This window comes from Salmo salar, chromosome 22 (genome assembly GCF_965601325.2).
Source record: "Salmo salar chromosome 22, fSalSal1, whole genome shotgun sequence".
NCBI classification, from domain to species: domain Eukaryota; kingdom Metazoa; phylum Chordata; class Actinopteri; order Salmoniformes; family Salmonidae; genus Salmo; species Salmo salar.
Window position 1 is genome coordinate 48134051 of NC_138312.1, and position 18754 is coordinate 48152804.

The window sequence follows — 18754 nt, forward strand, 5'->3', positions numbered from 1 at the left end:
GACACCCCCAATAAAGGAGTGGTTCTGCAGGTGGGGACCACAGACCACTTCTCAGTTCCTATGCTTCCTGGCTGATGTTTTGGTCACTTTTGAATGCTGGCGGTGCTTTCACTCTAGTGGTAGCATGAGACGGAGTCTACAACCCACACAAGTGGCTCAGGTAGTGCAGCTCATCCAGGATGGCACATCAATGCAAGCTGTGGCAAGAAGGCTTGCTGTGTCTGTCAGCGTAGTGTCCAGAGCATGGAGGCGCTACCAGGAGACAGGCCAGTACATCAGGAGAAATGGAGGAGGCCGTAGGAGGGCAACAACCCAGCAGCAAGACCGCTACCTCCGCCTTTGTGCAAGGAGGAGCAGGAGAAGCACTGCCAGAGCCCTGCAAAATGACCTCCAGCAGGCCACAAATGTGCATGTGTCTGCTCAAACGGTCAGAAACAGACTCCATGAGGGTGGTATGAGGGCCCGACGTCCCCAGGTGGGGGTTGTGCTTACAGCCCAACACCGTGCAGTAAGTTTGGCATTTGCCAGAGAACACCAAGATTGGCAAATTCGCCACTGGCGCCCTGTGCTCTTCACAGATGAAAGCAGGTTCACACTGAGCACATGTGACAGACGTGACAGAGTCTGGAGATGCCATGGAGAACGTTCTGCTGCCTGCAACATCCTCCAGCATGACCGGTTTGGCGGTGGGTCAGTCATGGTGTGGGGTGGCATTTCTTTGGGGGGCCGCACAGCCCTCCATGTGCTCGCCAGAGGTAGCCTGACTGCCATTAGGTACCGAGATGAGATCCTCAGACCCCTTGTGAGACCATATGCTGGTGCGGTTCGCCCTGGGTTCCTCCTAATGCAAGACAATGCTAGACCTCATGTGGCTGGAGTGTGTCAGCAGTTCCTGCAAGAGGAAGGCATTGATGCTATGGACTGGCCCACCCGTTCCCCAGACCTGAATCCAATTGAGCACATCTGGGACATCATGTTTCGCTCCATCCACCAACGCCACGTTGCACCACAGACTGTCCAGGAGTTGGTGGATGCTTTAGTCCAGGTCTGGGAGGAGATCCCCCAGGAGACCATCCGCCACCTCATCAGGAGCATGCCCAGGCGTTGTAGGGAGGTCATACAGACACGTGGAGGCCACACACACACTACTGAGCCTCATTTTGACTTGTTTTAACCTGTTGGGGCTACAGGTTAGCAATGAACCCCGAGTCGGGATTGCTAACAAGGCTGGAAATTCAAAACATCAAAAATCTAATAATTTCAATTTCTCAAACAATCAACTATTTTACACAATTTAAATGATAAACATCTCCTTAATCTAACCACATTGTTCGATTTTCAAAGAGGCTTTACGGCAAAAGCATAAAGTTAGATTATGTTAGGACAGTACATAGCCACAAAAGTACAAACATCCATTTTCAATTCAAGGTCAGGCGTCACCAAAAGCAGAAACCAGCTAGAATTATGCACTAACTTTTGTCAATCTCCATCAGATGACACTCCTAGGACATTATGTTATACAATACAAGCATTTTTTGTTCCATCAAGTTCATATTTATATCCAAAAACAGCATTTTACAGTAGCGTGAAATTCTGATTTTTTTCTTCTCTGAAATGCTTCCGGTGAACATAACAAAATTACTATTCGAAAACATTGGTAAATTATAATATTGTCATTCAAAGAATAATATATTATCATCTCGTAATTGCTACCGAATGGCCAGATCTCAAAATAACTTTACTGGGAAATCACATTTTGCAATAAACGGGGTGCTATGCTAAGAACAACAGGCTATGCTATACAGTTAGCATCATCTAAAATCGATAATAACATTGTAAATATCCCCTTACCTTTGATTATCTCCATCAGAAGGCAGGAATCCCAGGTCCGGAAGGCATCCCAGGTCCGGAACAAATGTGGTTTCTTTTGACAAAGTTCATAATTTATGTCCAAATAACACCAAGTACTTAGCGTTCATTATGCTCCCACAAAACGTGGTGGGGGGAGTGTAAAATCACGCCGAAAAGCTAAAAAAACCTAGTAAATAATCTATTTACGTCCGTTCAAACATGTCAAATGTTGTTTAGCATTAATCTTTTGGTCCATTTTTAACGTTAAACATCAGTAATATTTTCACACAACCTATCCTATGTCTAGATAAACAATGAAGACAAACTCACGCTTCTCAGATTTATGCGCAGGCGCAAAAAAATGAAGTGATGACATGTCAACTTCCTTGGATTCTAATTTGCTCTCTGTTTATCATAGACGCTTCAAACAACTTTATAAAGATCGTTGACATCTAGTGGAAGCCGTAGGTGTTGCGAAATGAATCCTTTCTCACTATGGTATCTATAAAACAATGACACTAAATAGTACAGTCACAAAATTCACATTTTTTTAAATCTATTTTTCACAGGTTTTTGCCTGCAATATGAGTTTTGTTATACTTACAGACACCATTCAAACTGTTTTAGAAAATTCAGAGTGTTTTCTATCCGAATGTGTTAATAATATGCATATCCTAGCTTCTGAGTTGGTGTAGGAGGCAGTTAAAAATGGGCACATATTTTTTTCAAAATGTCTCAATACTGCCCCCGAGCCCCAACAGGTTTTAAGGACATTACATCAAAGTTGGATCAGCCTGTAGTGTGGTTTTCCACTTTCATTTTGAGTGTGACTCCAAATCCAGACCTCCATGGGTTGATAAATTGGATTTCCATTGATTATTTTTTGTGATTTTGTTGTCAGCACATTCAACTATGTAAAGAAAAAAGTTTTTAATAAGATTATTTATTTCATTCAGATCTAGGATGTGTTGTTTAAGTGTTCCCTTTATTTTTGTGAGCAGTATATTTAGATCTCAATGAGCCAGCTTCCCACAGCTTTCCATGGTGAACATCAGTGTTGAAACACTGGAAGTGAAAAGAAACAATGCAGTTCAGGGGGTTCATTTTAATGTTGTCTTGTGGAAACCAACAAATGTTAGCAGTCATGAACAACTACAGCTATGGCATTGTAGAGTCAATGTGTGTGTGTGTGTGTGTGTGTGTGAGTGAGACAGAGAGAGAGAGAGAGAGAGAAATTCAAAAGGAAATTATCTCAACAGAGGATAATGTCCTCCTGTGTGCTACCTATATCCCCCCACTAGAATCCCCATAGTTTAATGAAGACAGCTTCTCCATCCTAGAGGGGAGATCAACCATTTCCAGGCTCAGGGACATGTACTAGTCTGTGGTGACCTAAACGCCAGAACTGGACAAGAACTGGACACCCTCAGCACACAGGGGGACAAACACCTACCTGGAGGTGTCAGCATTCCCTCCCCCATATTCCCCCCCCTAGACACAACAACGACAACATAACCAACAAAAACGGGTCACAACTCATGCAGCTCTGTTGCATGCTGGGTATGTACATAGTTGATGGTAGGCTTCGAAGGGACTCCTATGGTAGGTACACCTATAGATCATCTCCTGGCAGTAGTACTGTAGACTACTTTATCACTGACCTCAACCCAGAGTCTCTTAGAGCTTTCACAGTCAGTTCACTGACACCCCTATCAGATCACAACAAAATCACATTTTACTTGAACAGAGCAATACTCAATCATGAGGCATCAAAGCCGAAGGAACTGAATAATATTAAGAAATGCTATAGATGAAAGGAAAGTAGTATGGAAACCTACCAAAAAACAATTAGGCAAATTAAATCCCTTTTAGACAACTTCCTGGACAAAACATTTCACTGTGATAGTGAAGGTGCAAACTTGGCAGTAGATTCCTAAACAGTATATTTGACCTCTCAGCTTCCCTATCAAATATAAAACTGTTAACAACAATGACAAGTAGTTTGATGAAGAATGGAAAAACCTAAGAAAGAAATTGAGAAACCTATCCAACCAAAAACATAGAGATCCCGAAAACCTGAGCCTACACCTTCAATATGGCGAATCACTGAAACAATACAGAAATACACTACGGAAAAAGAAGGAACAGCATGTCAGAAATCAGCTCAATGTAATTGAAGAATCCATAGAATCTAACCACTTCTGGGAACATTGGAACACACCAAACAAACAACAACACGAAGAGTTATCTATCCAAAACAGAGATGTATGGATAAACCACTTCTCCAATATTTTGGGCTGTATAACAAACAAACATGGGGCATGGGACATACAACAATCTCAGCTCTGTAGATTTTGCTGCGAAGAGACAGAATCAATAGATCATTTATTCTTGTATTTTCCCTATGTAGCTCGTTTCTGGTCACAGGTTCAGGAATGTTTCAAAAATCACAACATGCACTTAAAATGAACCTTACAAATAGCAGTGTTGGGTGATCTGGAAAGCCATAGTCAGTCAATAAATAATGTAATAATACTCATAGGAAAGGTTTTCATCTTTAGCTCACAATCTGTGAATACTATACGATTAGAAAGGTAAAAACATTATGTAATAAATCACAGCACAATTGAAAAATATATGTCACATGGAAACCAAACGAGGGTGGTCTATAGTGATAGGTGGGATGGGCTGAGAGTGGCTGAGGGTTGGGATTAAAGAGCTTATGTTTGGTAAAGTATTATTGTTATGTGACTGCTTTATATAAAAGTACCATGTATGTAAAATGTGCATGTAAAATGTATATGTAAAATGTATGAATATGTAGCAGAAAAGCTGTAAAAAATTATAAAAAACTGAACAAACAGCATAAACAAATAGTGCCTTCAGAAAGGATTAATTTTGTTACGTTACAGCCTTATTCTTAAATTGATTTAAAAAAGCTCAGATGCATCCTGTTTCCATTGATTACCCTTGAGATGTTTCTACAACTTGACTGGAGTCCACCTGTGGTAAATTCAATTGATTGGACATGATTTGTAAAGGCACACATCTGTCTATATAATGTTCTACAGTTGACAGTGCATGTCAGAGCAAAAACCAAGCCATGAGGTCAAAGGAAGGTGACCAAGAACCCAATGGTCACTCTGACAGAGGTCTAGAGTTCCTCTGTGGAGATGGGAGAGCCTTCCAGAAGGATAACTATCTCTGCATGGTAGAGTGGCCAGACGGACGCCACTCCTCAGTAAAAGGCATGAAAGCCTGCTTGGAGTTTGCCAAAAGGCACCTAAAGACTCTCAGACCATGAGAAACAAGACTCTCTTTGGACTGAATGCCAAGTGTCACATCTGGAGGAAACCTGGCACCATCCCTACTGTGACTCATGGTGGTGGCAGCATCATGCTGTGGGGATGTTTTTCAGCGGCAGGGACTGGGAGACTAGTCAGGATTGAGGCAAAGAGGAATGGAGCAAAGTACAGAGAGATCTAATGAAAACCTGCTCCAGAGCGCTCAGGACCTCAGACTGGGGCGAAGGTTCACCTTCCAACAGAACAAGTGTCTGAATGTGCATGGGTGGCCCAGCCAGAGCCCGGACTTGAACCCGATCTAACATCTCTGGAGAGACCTGAAAATAGCTGTGCAGCAATACTCCCCACCCAACCTGGCAGAGCTTGAGAGGATCTGCAGAGAAGAATGGGAGAAAATCCCCAAATACAGGTGTGCCAAACTTGTAGCGTCTTACCCAAGAAGACTCGAGGCTGTAACTGCTGCCAAAGGTGCTGAGTAAATGGTCTGAATACTTATGTAAATGTAATATTTCAGCTTATTTGTATATTTTATTTGCAACAATTTCTAAAAACCAGTTTTTGCTTTGTCATTATGGGGTATTGTGTGTAGATTGATGAGGGGAAAAAAACAATTTCATTAATTTTAGAATAAGACTCTAACCTAACAAAAAAAAGTAAAGCGGTCTGAATACTTTTCAAAGGCACTGTACATGATCAAATTCAAATCTTAGAGTCAACTATTTAAGACTACCAGAACCCACTGTATTCTCCAAAAACATTGAATAAACTACAGGACAAAATACAAACCCTCCCACCCAAAAAAGCCCTATGGTGTTGATGGTATCCTAAATTAAATGATAAAATATACAGACCACAAATTCCAATGGGCTATTCTTAAACTCTTTAACATCATCCTCAGCTCTGACATCTTCCCCAATATTTGGAACCAAGGACTGATCACCCCAACTGGTTAGAAATTTGCCCTTGAATGAAGGAAGTACCGTTGCACTTTGAATAGATTTTGACTTTCATATGTGCATGTGTTGAAAAATTGCAAATGATGAAATGGAAGACATAATAGAAAATTATGTGGCACTAGCTTCTTCCTCTAGGTATGATTGTCTACTCAAACCTTCCCAAACCAACGTGACTCTTGAGGCAGGATGGCAACACTACTGCCCGAGTTACACCAGGAATGCACAATCCCTCCATCAGTGCTCAGACTGTTCGCAATAGGCTGAGAGAGGCTGGACTGAGGGCTTGTAGGCCTGTTGTAAGGCAGGTCCTCACCAGGTCCTCACCGGCAACAATGTCGCCTATGGGCACAAACCCACCATCGCTGGACCAGACAGGACTGGCAAAAAGTGCTCTTCACTGACGAGTCGTGGTTTTGTCTCACCAGGGTGATGGTCAGCTTCGCGTTTATCCTTGAAGGAATGAGCTTTACACCGAGGCCTGTACTCTGGAGCGGGATCGATTTGGAGGTGGAGGGTCCATCATGGTCTGGGGCGGTGTGTCACAGCATCCTCGGACTGAGCTTGTTGCCATTGCAGGCAATCTCAACGCTGTGCTTTACAGGGAAGACATCCTCCTCCCTCATGTGGTGCTCATCCTGACATGACCCTCCAGCATGACAATGCCACCAGCCATACTGCTCGTTCTGTGCGTGATTCCTGCAAGACAGGAATGTCAGTGTTCTGCCATGGCCAGCGAAGAGGCCGGATCTCAATCCCATTGAGCACGTCTGGGACCTGTTGGATCGGAGGGTGAGGGCTAGGGCCATTCCCCCCAGAAATGTCTGGGAACTTGCATGTGCCTTGGTGGAAGAGTTGGGTAACATCTCACAGCAAGATGCACTGCAGTACTTAATGCAGCTGGTGGCCACACCAGATACTGACTGTTACTTTTGACCCCCCTTTGTTCAGGGACACATTATTCCATTTCTGTTAGTCACATGTCTGTGGAACTTGTTCAGTTTATGTCTCAGTTGTTGAATCTTATGTTCATACAAATACTTACACGTTAAGTTTGCTGAAAATAAACACAGTTCACAGTGAGTGGACATTTATTTTTTTGCTGAGTTTAGAACACATTGTCCTTTATGGTTGTTGTTAATGATCAAAATCCAGAAAAGAGCTGTTCAATTCTACAACCACCTAAAAGGAATCGGTTCCTAAACCTTCCATAACAAAGCCATCACCTACAGCGAGATTAACCTGGAGAAGAGTCCCTTAAGCAAGCTGGTCCTGGGGCTCTGTTCACAAACACAAACAGAGCCCACAGAGCCCCAGGACAGCAAAACAATTAGACCCAACCAAATCATAAGAAAACAAAAAGATAATTACTTGACACATTGGAAATAATTAACAAAAAAAACAGAGCAAACTAGAATGCCACTTGGCCCTAAACAGAGAGTACACAGTGGCAGAATATCTGACCAGTGTGACTGACCCAAAATGAAGGAAAGCGTTTACTATGTACAGACTCAGTGAGCATAGCCGTAGGCAGACCTGGCTCTCAAGAGAAGACAGGCTACGTGTACAATGCCCACAAAATGAGGTGTAAACTAAGCTGCACTTCCTAACCTCCTGCCAAATGTATGACCATATTCCATCAGATTACACAGAACCACAAAGAATTAGAAAACAAATCATATGTTGATAAACTCCCATATCTATTGGGTGAAATACCACACTGTGCCATCACAGCAGCAGGATTTGTGACCTGTTTCCACAAGAAAAGGACAACAAGTGAAGAGCAAACACCACTTTTGTACTTTAAGTATTTGCACATCGTTTCAACACTGTATATAGACATAACATGACATTTGAAATGTCTCTATTCCTTTGGAACTTTTGTTTACTGTTCATTTTATATCGTGTAAGAGAGAGCGAGAGAGAGAGCGAGAGCGAGAGAGAGAGATATACAGTATGTCGTTGCTCTCAGCATTGCATGAGTAGCCAGCTGAAACCCAGCAAGGAGTCCCCTCCTCTCCTCTCACACGTCCAACATCAAACCTCCACCTCGCTTCTGTTCCACTCTGATAGCAACACCTTCTGCTGACTACCTCCCCTTCCACAGCCGGCAGGTACACAGCCACAGCCCTAGTGTCTTGTCACCAGGAGAGCCCTTACCTCCGGGTAGACCCCTCCCTCTTCCCAGCTTCCCATCTGTCTCTCTCTCGCCAGACTCCAAAACAGAAGAGCTTTTCCAACGGGCATCCCTGGCATTGTGAGGCAGGTAAAGAGGATTGGGCCGGCGGCGGGTGGCAGGGAGTGGCAGAGGGGGGATGGCTGGTTGGTGACACTCCAGCAAGCCTGCCCAGCCCCGGACGGTCTGTGCCAGTGCCCTGCCTGGCAAGGTGGTTAAAACCTCTTAAGGATCCACCCCTTTTTTTCAATTTTCACCTAAAATGACATACCCAAATCTAACTGCCTGTAGCTCAGGACCTTTTATTATATTTTATTTATTTCATCTTTATTTAACCAGGTAGGCTCGTTGAGAACAAGTTCTCATTTGCAACTGCAACCTGGCCAAGATAAAGCATAGCAATTCAACACATACAACAACACAGAGTTACACATGGAATAAACAAAACATACAGTCAACAATACAGTAGAACAAAAGAAAACAAAAAGTCTATATACAGTGAGTGCAAATGAGGTAAGATAAGGGAGTAAAGGCAATAAATAGGCGATGGTGGCGAAGTAATTACAATATAGCAATTAAACACTGGAATGGTAGATGTGTAGAAGATGAATGCGTAAGTAGAGATACTGGGGTGCAAAGGAGCAAGAGAAATAAAAAAATGTAGATAAACAGTAGCCAGTGGGTTTGGCGACGAGTATGAAGCGAGGGCCAGCCAACGAGAGCGTACAGGTCGCAGTGGTGGGTAGTATATGGGGCTTTGGTGACAAAACGGATGGCACTGTGTTAGACTGCATCGAATTTGTTGAGTAGAGTGTTGGAGGCTATTTTATAGATGATATCATCGAAGTCGAGGATCGGTAGGATGGTCAGTTTTACGAGGCTATGTTTGGCAGCATGAGTGAAGGATGCTTTGTTGCGATATAGGAAGCCGATTCTAGATTTCATTTTGGATTGGAGATGCTTAATGTGAGTCTGGAAGGAGAGTTTACAGTCTAACCAGACACCTAGGTATTTGTAGTTGTCCACGTATTCTAAGTCAGAGCCGTCCTGAGTAGTGATGCTGGACGGGCGAGCAGGTGCGGGCAGTGATCGATTGAATAGCATGCATTTAGTTTTACTTGCGTTTAAGAGCAGTTGGAGGCCACGGATGGAGAGTTGTATGGCATTGAAGCTCGTCTGGAGGTTAGTTAACACAGTGTCCAAAGAGGGGCCAGAAGTATACAGAATGGTGTCGTCTGCGTAGAGGTGGATCAGAGAATCACCAGCAGCAAGAGCGACATCATTGATGTATACAGAGAAGAGAGTTGGCCCGAGAATTGAACCCTGTGGCACCCCCATAGAGACTGGCAGAGGTCCGGACAACAGGCCCTCCGATTTGACACACTGAACTCTATCAGAGAAGTAGTTGGTAAACCAGGCGAGGCAATCATTTCAGAAACCAAGGCTGTCGAGTTTGCCAATAAGAATGTGGTGATTGACAGAGTTGAAAGCCTTGGCCAGGTCGATGAATACGGCTGCACAGTAAAGTCTCTTATCGATGGTGGTTATGATGTCGTTTAAGACCTTGAGCGTGGCTGAGGTGCACCCATGACCAGCTCTGAAACCAGATTGCATAGTGGAGAAGGTACGGTGGGATTCGAAATTGTCGGTAATCTGTTTGTTAACTTGGCTTTCGAAATACCTTAGAAAGACAGGGTAGGATAGATATAGGTCCGTAGCAGTTTGGGTCTAGAGTGTCACCCCCTTTGAAGAGGGGGATGACCGCGGCAGCTTTCCAATCTTTGGGAATCTCAGACGATACGAAAGAGAGGTTGAACAGGCTAGTAATAGGGGTTGCAACAATTTCGGCAGATCATTTTAGAAAGAGAGGGTCCAGATTGTCTAGCCCGGCTGATTTGTAGGGGTCCAGATTTTACAGCTCTTTCAGAACATCAGCTATCTGGATTTTGGGTGAAGGAGAAATGGTAGGAGCTTTGGCAGGTTGCTGTGGAGGGTGCCAGGCAGTTGACCGAGGTAGGGGTAGCCAGGTGGAAAGCATGGCCAGCCATAGAGAAATGCTTATTGAAATTCTCAATTATAGTGGATTTATCGGTGGTAACAGTGTTTCCTAGCCTCAGAGCAGTGGGCAGCTGGGAGGAGGTGCTCTTATTCTCCATGGACTTTACAGTGTCCCAGAACTTTTTTCATTTAGTACTACAGGATGCAAATTTCTGTTTGAAAAAGCTAGCCTTAGCTTTCCTAACTGCCTGTGTATATTTGTTCCAAACTTCCCTGAAAGGTTGCATATCACGGGGGCTATTCGATGCTATTGCAGAACGCCACAGGATGTTTTTATGCTGGTCAAGAGCAGACAGGTCTGGAGTGAACGAAGGAATATATATATTCCTAGTTCAACATTTTTTGAATGGGGCATGCTTATTTAAGATGGTGAGGAAGGTACTTTTAAAGAATAGCCAGGCATCATCTACTGATGGGATCAGGTCAACGTCATTCCAGGATACCCCGGCCAGGTCGATTAGAAAGGCCTGCTCGCAGAAGTGTTTTAGGGAGCGTTTGACAGTGATGAGGGGTGGTCGTTTGGTCGCAGACCCGTTACAGATGCAGGCAATGAGGCAGTGATCGCTGAGATCTTCATTGAAAACAGCAGAGGTGTATATGGAGGGCGAGTTAGTTAGGATGATATCTATGAGGGTGCCCGTGTTTACGGATTTGGGGTTGTACCTGGTAGGTTCATTGATAATTTGTGTGAGATTGAGGGCATCAAGCTTAGATTGTGGGATGGCCGGGGTGTTAAGCATGTCCCAGTTTAGGTCACCTAACAGCACGAGCTCAGAAGATAGATGGGGGGCAATCAATTCACATATGGTATCGAGGGCACAGCTGGGGGCAGAGGGAGGTCTATAGCAAGCGGCAACAGTGAGAGACTTGTTTCTGGAAAGGTGAATTTTTAGAAGTTGAAGCTCGAATTGTTTGGGTACAGACTTGGATAGTAATACAGAACTCTGCAGGCTATCTTTGCAGTAGATTGTAACACCGCCCCCTTTGGCAGTTCTATCTTGGCGGAAAATTGTATAGTTAGCGATGGAGATTTCAGGGTTTTTGGTGGTTTTCCTAAGCCAGGATTCAGACACGGCTAAGACATCCGGGTTTGCAGAGTGTGCTAAAACAAACTCAGGGAATAGGCTTCTAATGTTAACATGCATTAAACAAAGGCTTTTACGGTTACAGAAGTCAACAAATGAGAGCACCTGGGGAGTGGGAGTGGAGCTAGGCACTGAAGGACTTGGATTAACCTCTACATCACCAGAGGAACGGTAGGATAAGCGTACGGCTAAAGGCTATACGAACTGGCCGTCTAGCACGTTCGGAACAGAAGCAGGTTTCTGGGCACGATAGCATAGATTCAAATGCATACATTTGACATTTTAGTCATTAAGCAAACGCTCTTATCCAGAGCGACTTACAGTAGTGAATACATACATTCACTTTTCATTTCATGCATTTTTTTTTTTTTTGTACTGGCCCCCTGTGGGAATCAAACCCACAACCCTGGTGTTGCACACACCATGCTGGAGTTGCAAACACCATGTTCTACCAACTGAGCCACAGCGAAGGCGCATAGCGTACAGACAAAGGTAAGGTAGGATGTGAGTACATTGGAGGTAAACCTAGGCATTGAGTAATGATGAGAGAGATATAGTCTCTAGAGACGTTTAAACCAGGTGATGTCATCGCATATGTAGGAGGTGGAACAACATGGTTGGTTAAGGCATATTGAGCAGGGCTAGAGGGTCTACAGTGAAATAAGACAGTAGTCACTAACCAGGACAGTAATGGACGAGGCATATTGATATTAGAGAGAGGCATGCGTAGCCAAGTGAACATATGGGTCCAGTGAGTGGTTGGGCTGACTGGGGACACGGCGATTCAGACAGTTAGCAGGCCGATGCTAACAAGCTAACAGTTAGTAGTCCGGGGCTAAACAAGCTAGCAGTTAGCAGGCCGGGGCTGGCAAGCTAGCAGTTAGCAGACCGGGTTAGCAAGCTAGCAGTTAGCAGACTGGGGCATGCAAGCTAGCAGTTAGCAGACCGGGGCTAGCAAGTTAGCAGAGGGGCCTTTGGGGGACATCGCGATGGAGGTAAAGCAAGGATATGCATATTCTTGATACCATTTGAAAGGAAACCCCTTGAAGTTTGTGGAAATGTTAAATTAATGTAGGAGAACATAACACATTAGATTTGGTAAAAGATAATACATAGAAAAAACATGCGTGCCCAGGCGCAATGCCAGCCCAGGCGCAATTTAGATTTTGGCCACCAGATGGCAGCAGTGCATGTGCAAAGTTTTAGACTTATCCAATGAACCATTACATTTCTGGGCCAGCAGGTATCCTAGTGGTTAGAGTGTTGGGCCAGTAACCAAAAGGTTACTAGATTGAATCCCCAAGCTGACAAGGTAAACATCTGTTGTTCTTCCCCTGAACAAGGCAGTTAACCCAGGCTGTCATTGTAAATAAGAATTTGTTCTTAACTGACTTGTGTAGTTAAATAGAAAATACATTTATGTTAACATTTTTATATCAAGACATACCAAATGTTCCTAATTGGTTTAATAATACATTTTCAAGTACATAACTGTGCACTCTCCTCAAACAATAACATGGCATTCTTTCACTGTAATAGCTACTGTACATTGGACAGTGCAGTTAGATTAACAAGAATTTATGGAAGGTGGATGGATGAAGGCTGATTCCATGGAAGCCAATAATGAAATCTGTGAAATACTGACTAGAATGGCAGTCTGAGTTGCTGTGGAGGCAGTTGGAGAGAGATGTGGCCAGAGCCAAACCACACACATGTAGTATCTCAATTTGAGCCAGTTTTATACAGCAGGAAAAGAATCCTTCAGCAACAGGAAACGTAAATTATTAGGTTGATTATAATTAATGGACATTTTTGTAGGGTTTGATACATTTTTCGTTAGGGCAACTCGAGTCTGAAATGTCAGTGGAAATTAGAAACTTTAGAAGTTTTTTAAACCTCAAATACACTACAAGTTTGCATTTCCAATTGTGCAAGAAAATTCGCAGCAACAAAAGAGTGATCAAATGAATATCCTACATCTGTACATCCATATAAATACAGTATATAAAAATGCAGATATCAGTGCCTTGGAATGTATAGTATTTAGCTTTATTGTCTATTGTCTCTATTTCTCTCTAATATTGCCCTGCTACCATCTATTCCATTGTAGAGGGAATCACATTCAATATAATTGACAGTAAGTAACATTCTATGTAAACTTAATGTACAATTAAGTTTTCTAATCTAATCTGGATTGGGGTTTTGCCTAGCAAATCTTTTTGATTAGCTTGAACTGACTAGTTACTGGGACAGCACATTGCTTCACCTCAATTCACAGACCATTTAACTGCAGTGAAAGTGAGTATTCAACTTAACTACCTTAGTAATAAAATGTGCTAAACTTTGTAGAACAATCTATTATACAATTTTTGTCCTGTAATAGAGTCCTGTTTCTTGGACAATCACAATATTAAATGTTGGCATTGACATCCAGTTGGTTTAATAGTGTTTCTCAGTGAAAGAAGGATAGCCCAATGTTTTTTTAGTTTAACCTGAAACCGAGAACTTGTTTCACGGAATAGAAACCAAAGATGATCCAGGTCAGAATAATGTAGCAACGGGTCTAAGTATCAAAATGTTGCTCAAGAACTGGTGCAGTTCAAGTTGTTCGCCTCTCTAACCACCAGGCTACCTCTGTTTCCATACACACTTTCAAAAACTTAATGTGTCAGGGTATTGTTTTTAACTTGATATGACCTTAGCATGATATATGCTTCTACACCTGCATTGCTTGCTGTTTAGGGTTTTAGGCTGGGTTTCTGTACAGCACTTTGTGACATCAGCTGATGTAAGAAGGGCTTTATAAATAAATGTGCCACACTATGGATTATCTTGGCAATGGAGAAATGCTCACTAACAGGGATGTAAACAAATTTGTGCAAAAATACAGAAATAAGCTTATGTGCGTCTGGAAAATATCTGGGATCTTTAATCTCAGCTCATGAAACAGGGGACAGACACTTTACATGTTGCGTTTATATTTTTGTTCGGTGTAGATACATATATCACCTTAATCATCCTAGGACCTTCTGTCAAATAGGTATTGAAAAGTAAACTCTGAATATCAAACCAATATCCAAACTTAACAACAATTTACTAGCGTTAAATTATTTAACAAATGGCATCAATATCCACTAAACCAATAAATAGTCCTCAAATATGTTCCAGGTCAGGAAAGTAATAGCATCGTACGACCATCCTGATCTAACAGGCTTACATTCAGTTTTGCGACGCAGATTCAATTGAATCGCAAGATCAGGATGATCGTACGAGGCTAGGATAGTAAGGTCTAGGTATCATAATGTTGCTCAAGAGATTCTTTATCTTGTTCAATTGTGTCCAGCTTAGATCAATAAACCTTAAAGTAGATTGTTGTGAGAGTGACACACCTGCAACTTCTCTGTACAGTAACTGTCTGGTCTGATCGGAGTCAGACACCAGAATATGTTAAATCAGACAGGATATACATGATCAGCTAATGATGCATGATGTAGCTTTTCTAGGTCTTTCTTTGCTGCACTTGAGCATATTACTGGACAGTAATCAAGAGGGGACAAGACCAGAGCCTGAACAACTAGTACAGTTGATGTTTATAACAGATATATCCCTCCCCATCCTCATAACAACTTTGTCAATATGACTTGACCATGATAATTGACCATCCAATGTTATACCTAGGAGTTTAGCTTCCTCAACTTGCTCAATGGCCACAACCTTTATACACAACTCCAGTTGAGGTTCAGGTCATAGAGAATGTTCTGAACCAAATACAATGCTTTTAGGTTTAGATGTATTAAAGACCAGTTCATTATTAATCACCCATTCTGATACTGACTGTAACTCCTTATTTAGAATGTCAGTGAGCTCACTGGCTTTGGGTGCTGACATGTAGAATGTGGAATCATCGGCATACATATTCATTCTAGCTTCGTGTAAGACCAGTGGCAAATCATTTGTAAAAATAGAGAAGAGCAACGGCCCAACGCACTGTACATTTTCATGTTAGAGAAGCTTCTATTGAAGAACACTCTCTGGGCTCTATTGGATAAATAACTCTCCAACCAAGTGATGGCAGGTGATGTGAAGCAGAGTAAGCCTATTGTTTAGTTCGTTATATCAATCAGCTAAGAAGAAATTCTAATTGGTTTAACCATCTGTGAACGCGGCCATACATTATCCGATGAGTCATTGTAGAAGTGTGGACTGGTTTTGTTGGTAATGACCAGGGTTGCAAAATTCCAGTAATTTTCCCCAAATTCCCTGGTTTTCCAGAAATCCTGGTTGTAGGATAATGGGATTTCCCTTTTTTTCCTTCCTGAACCCAGGAATCTTACAACCCGGGATTTCTGGAAAACCTGGATGTTTGGGACAATTTACCAGAACTTTGCAACCTTACTAATGATATAATTGTCTGTTTCTGTGATTTTGGTTAGTCACTGTAGCTGTTGAGATGGCACGAGAAAGAGGAAGGACTCCGATGATTCTATTGCTGATAACAATGTGCCTGCAAATCTTCACTGGTCAATGTCAAGGTACGCATCCACATGCTTCACATGAACACAGAACACATGTTCTTCTCTATCTTATCTAGAAGCTTGCTTTTATGATCAACTCAAGCATCCCCCACTTTTCATCTGTTTCCACAGATTCAGGGCAGCCCTCTGATCTGAGGATTGTTCTGGTGGGTAAGACTGGGGTGGGGAAGAGTGCAACAGGAAACACTATCCTGGGGAGAGAGGTGTTTAAAGTGGAGGCCAAAGCTGATTCTGTCACTGCAAAGTGTGAGAAAGGGAGTGAAGAGGTGGATGGGTGGAAGATCGATGTGATTGACACGCCAGGACTCTTTGACACAACAATGAGTGTAGATCAAATGAAAAGTGAACTAGAAAGATGCATCTACATGTCAGTTCCAGGTCCAATGTGTTCCTGCTGGTGATCAGGCTGGGGAGGTTCACAGGGGAGGAAAGGAACGCTGTGAAGTGGATCCAGTTTCTGAGTTTCTGAAAGAGAGCAAGGAGCTGCGTAAACTTGTTACAAGCTGTGGGAACAGATATCACTCAATCATCAATGTCAAGAGAAATAACTACACTCAGGTCAGAGAGCTGGTGAGGAAGATAGAGATGTTTGGCCTTTAAAACACCAGGGGTGTGTTCAGTTAGTTAAACATTTATTATGTTTTCGACTGTATACTGTACTTCATGTTGTCTTCCAACTGTCTTTAAGATATGTTTGCTCCAGTTTTTTATTTTTTATTTATTTATTTCACCTTTATTTAACCAGGTAGGCAAGTTGAGAACAAGTTCTCATTTACAATTGCAACCTGGCCAAGATAAAGCAAAGCAGTTCGACAACATACAAAAACACAGACACATGTAGTAAAACAACATACAATCAGTGATACAGTAGAAAAAAATAAGACTATATACAATGTGAGCAAATGATGTGAGATAAGGGAGGTAAAGGCAAAAAAGGCCATAGTGGCAAATTAAATAAAGTATAGCAAGTAAAACACTGGAATGGTAGATTTGTAATTTGAAGAAAGTTCAAAGTTAAAATATAAATAATATGGTGCAAAGGAGCAAAATAATAAATAAATAAATAAATACAGTAGGGGAAGAGGTAGTAGTTGGGGCTAAATTATAGATGGGCTATGTACAGGTGCAGTGATCTGGGAGCTGCTCTGATAGCTGGTGCTTAAAGCTAATGAGGGAGATAAGTGTTTCCAGTTTCAGAGATTTTTGTAGTTCGTTCCAGTCATTGGCAGCAGAGAACTGGAAGGAGAGACGACCAAAGGAGGAGTTGGCTTTAGGGGTGACCAGAGAGATATACCTGCTGGAGCGCGTGCTACAGGTGTGTGCTGCTATGGTGACCAGTGAGCGGAGATAAGGGGGGACTTTACCTAGCAGGGTCTTGTAGATGACCTGGAGCCAATGTGTTTGGCGACGATTATGAAGCGAAGGCCAGCCAACGAGAGCGTACAGGTCGCAGTGGTGGGTGGTATATGGGGCTTTGGTGACAAAACGGATGGCACTGTGATAGACTGCATCCAGCTTGTTGAGTAGGGTATTGGAGGCTATTTTGTAAATGACATCGCCGAAGTCGAGGATTGGTAGGATGGTCAGTTTTACGAGGGTATGTTTGGCAGCATGAGTGAAGGATGCTTTGTTGCGAAATAGGAAGCCAATTCTAGATTTAACTTTGGATTGGAGATGATTGATGTGAGTCTGGAAGGAGAGTTTACAGTCTAACCAGACACCTAGGTATTTGTAGTTGTCCACAAATTCTAAGTCAGAACCGTCCAGAGTAGTGATGCTGGACAGGCGTGCAGGTGCAGGCAGCGATCGGTTGAAGAGCATGCATTTAGTTTTACTTGTATTTAGGAGCAGTTGGAGACCACGGAAGGAGAGTTGTATGGCATTGAAGCTCGTCTGGAGGGTTGTTAACACAGTGTCCAAAGAAGGGCCAGAAGTATACAGAATGGTGTCGTCTGCGTAGAGGTGGATCAGAGAATCACCAGCAGCAAGAGCGACATCATTGATGTATACAGAGAAAAGAGTTGGCCCAAGAATTGAACCCTGTGGTACCCCCATAGAGACTGCCAGAGGTCCGGACAGCAGGCCCTCCGAATTGACACACTGAACTCTATCAGAGAAGTAGTTGGTGAACCAGGCGACGCAATCGTTTGAGAAACCAAGGCTACTGAGTCTGCCGATGAGGATGTGGTGATTAACAGAGTCAAAAGCTTTGGCCAGGTCAATGAATACGGCAGCACAGTATTGTTTCTTATCGATGGCGGTTACGATGTCATTTAGGACCTTGAGCGTGGCTGAGGTGCACCCATGACCAGCTCTGAAACCAGATTGCATAGCGGAGAGGGTGCGGTGGGATTCGAAATGGTCGGTAATCTGTTTGTTGACTTGGCTTTCGAAGACCTTAGAAAGGCAGAGTAGGATGGATATAGGTCTGTAGCAATTTGGGTCAAGAGTGTCACCTCCTTTGAAGAGGGGGATGACAGCAGCTGCTTTCCAATCTATGGGAATCTCAGACGACACGAAAGAGAGGTTGAACAGGCTAGTAATAGGGGTTGCAATAATTTCGTCAGATAATTTTAGAAAGAAAGGGTCCAGATTGTCAAGGCCAGCTGATTTGTAGGGGTCCAGATTTTGCAGCTCTTTCAGAACATCAGCTGAATGGATTTGGGAGAAGGAGAAATGGGGGAGGCTTGGGCGAGTAGCTGTGGGGGGGTGCAGTGCTGTTGAATGCAGTAGGGGTAGTTAGGTGGAAAGCATGGCCAGCCGTAGAAAAATGCTTATTGAAATTCTCAAT

General features: G+C 42.9%; 1 protein-coding gene and 1 pseudogene across 2 annotated transcripts in view; one reads left to right on the plus strand and one right to left on the minus strand.

The window, feature by feature from the left end:
* The window catches only part of LOC106583601 (disks large-associated protein 4), a 216127-nt gene that overhangs the window by 60872 nt on the left and 136501 nt on the right, over positions 1-18754 (minus strand). Inside the window, exon 1 of one of the 2 annotated variants that reach the window (XM_045705450.2) lies at positions 1852-2181. The exons of the other annotated variant lie outside the window; for it this stretch is intronic. Within the exon in view, the coding sequence (XP_045561406.2) occupies positions 1852-1867 (16 nt within the window). The 5' untranslated portion in view covers positions 1868-2181. Of the gene's footprint in view, positions 1-1851; positions 2182-18754 lie in introns of those variants that run through there. 2 annotated transcript variants of the gene reach the window in all.
* LOC145862676 (GTPase IMAP family member 7-like) lies at positions 15844-16590 on the plus strand (annotated as a pseudogene).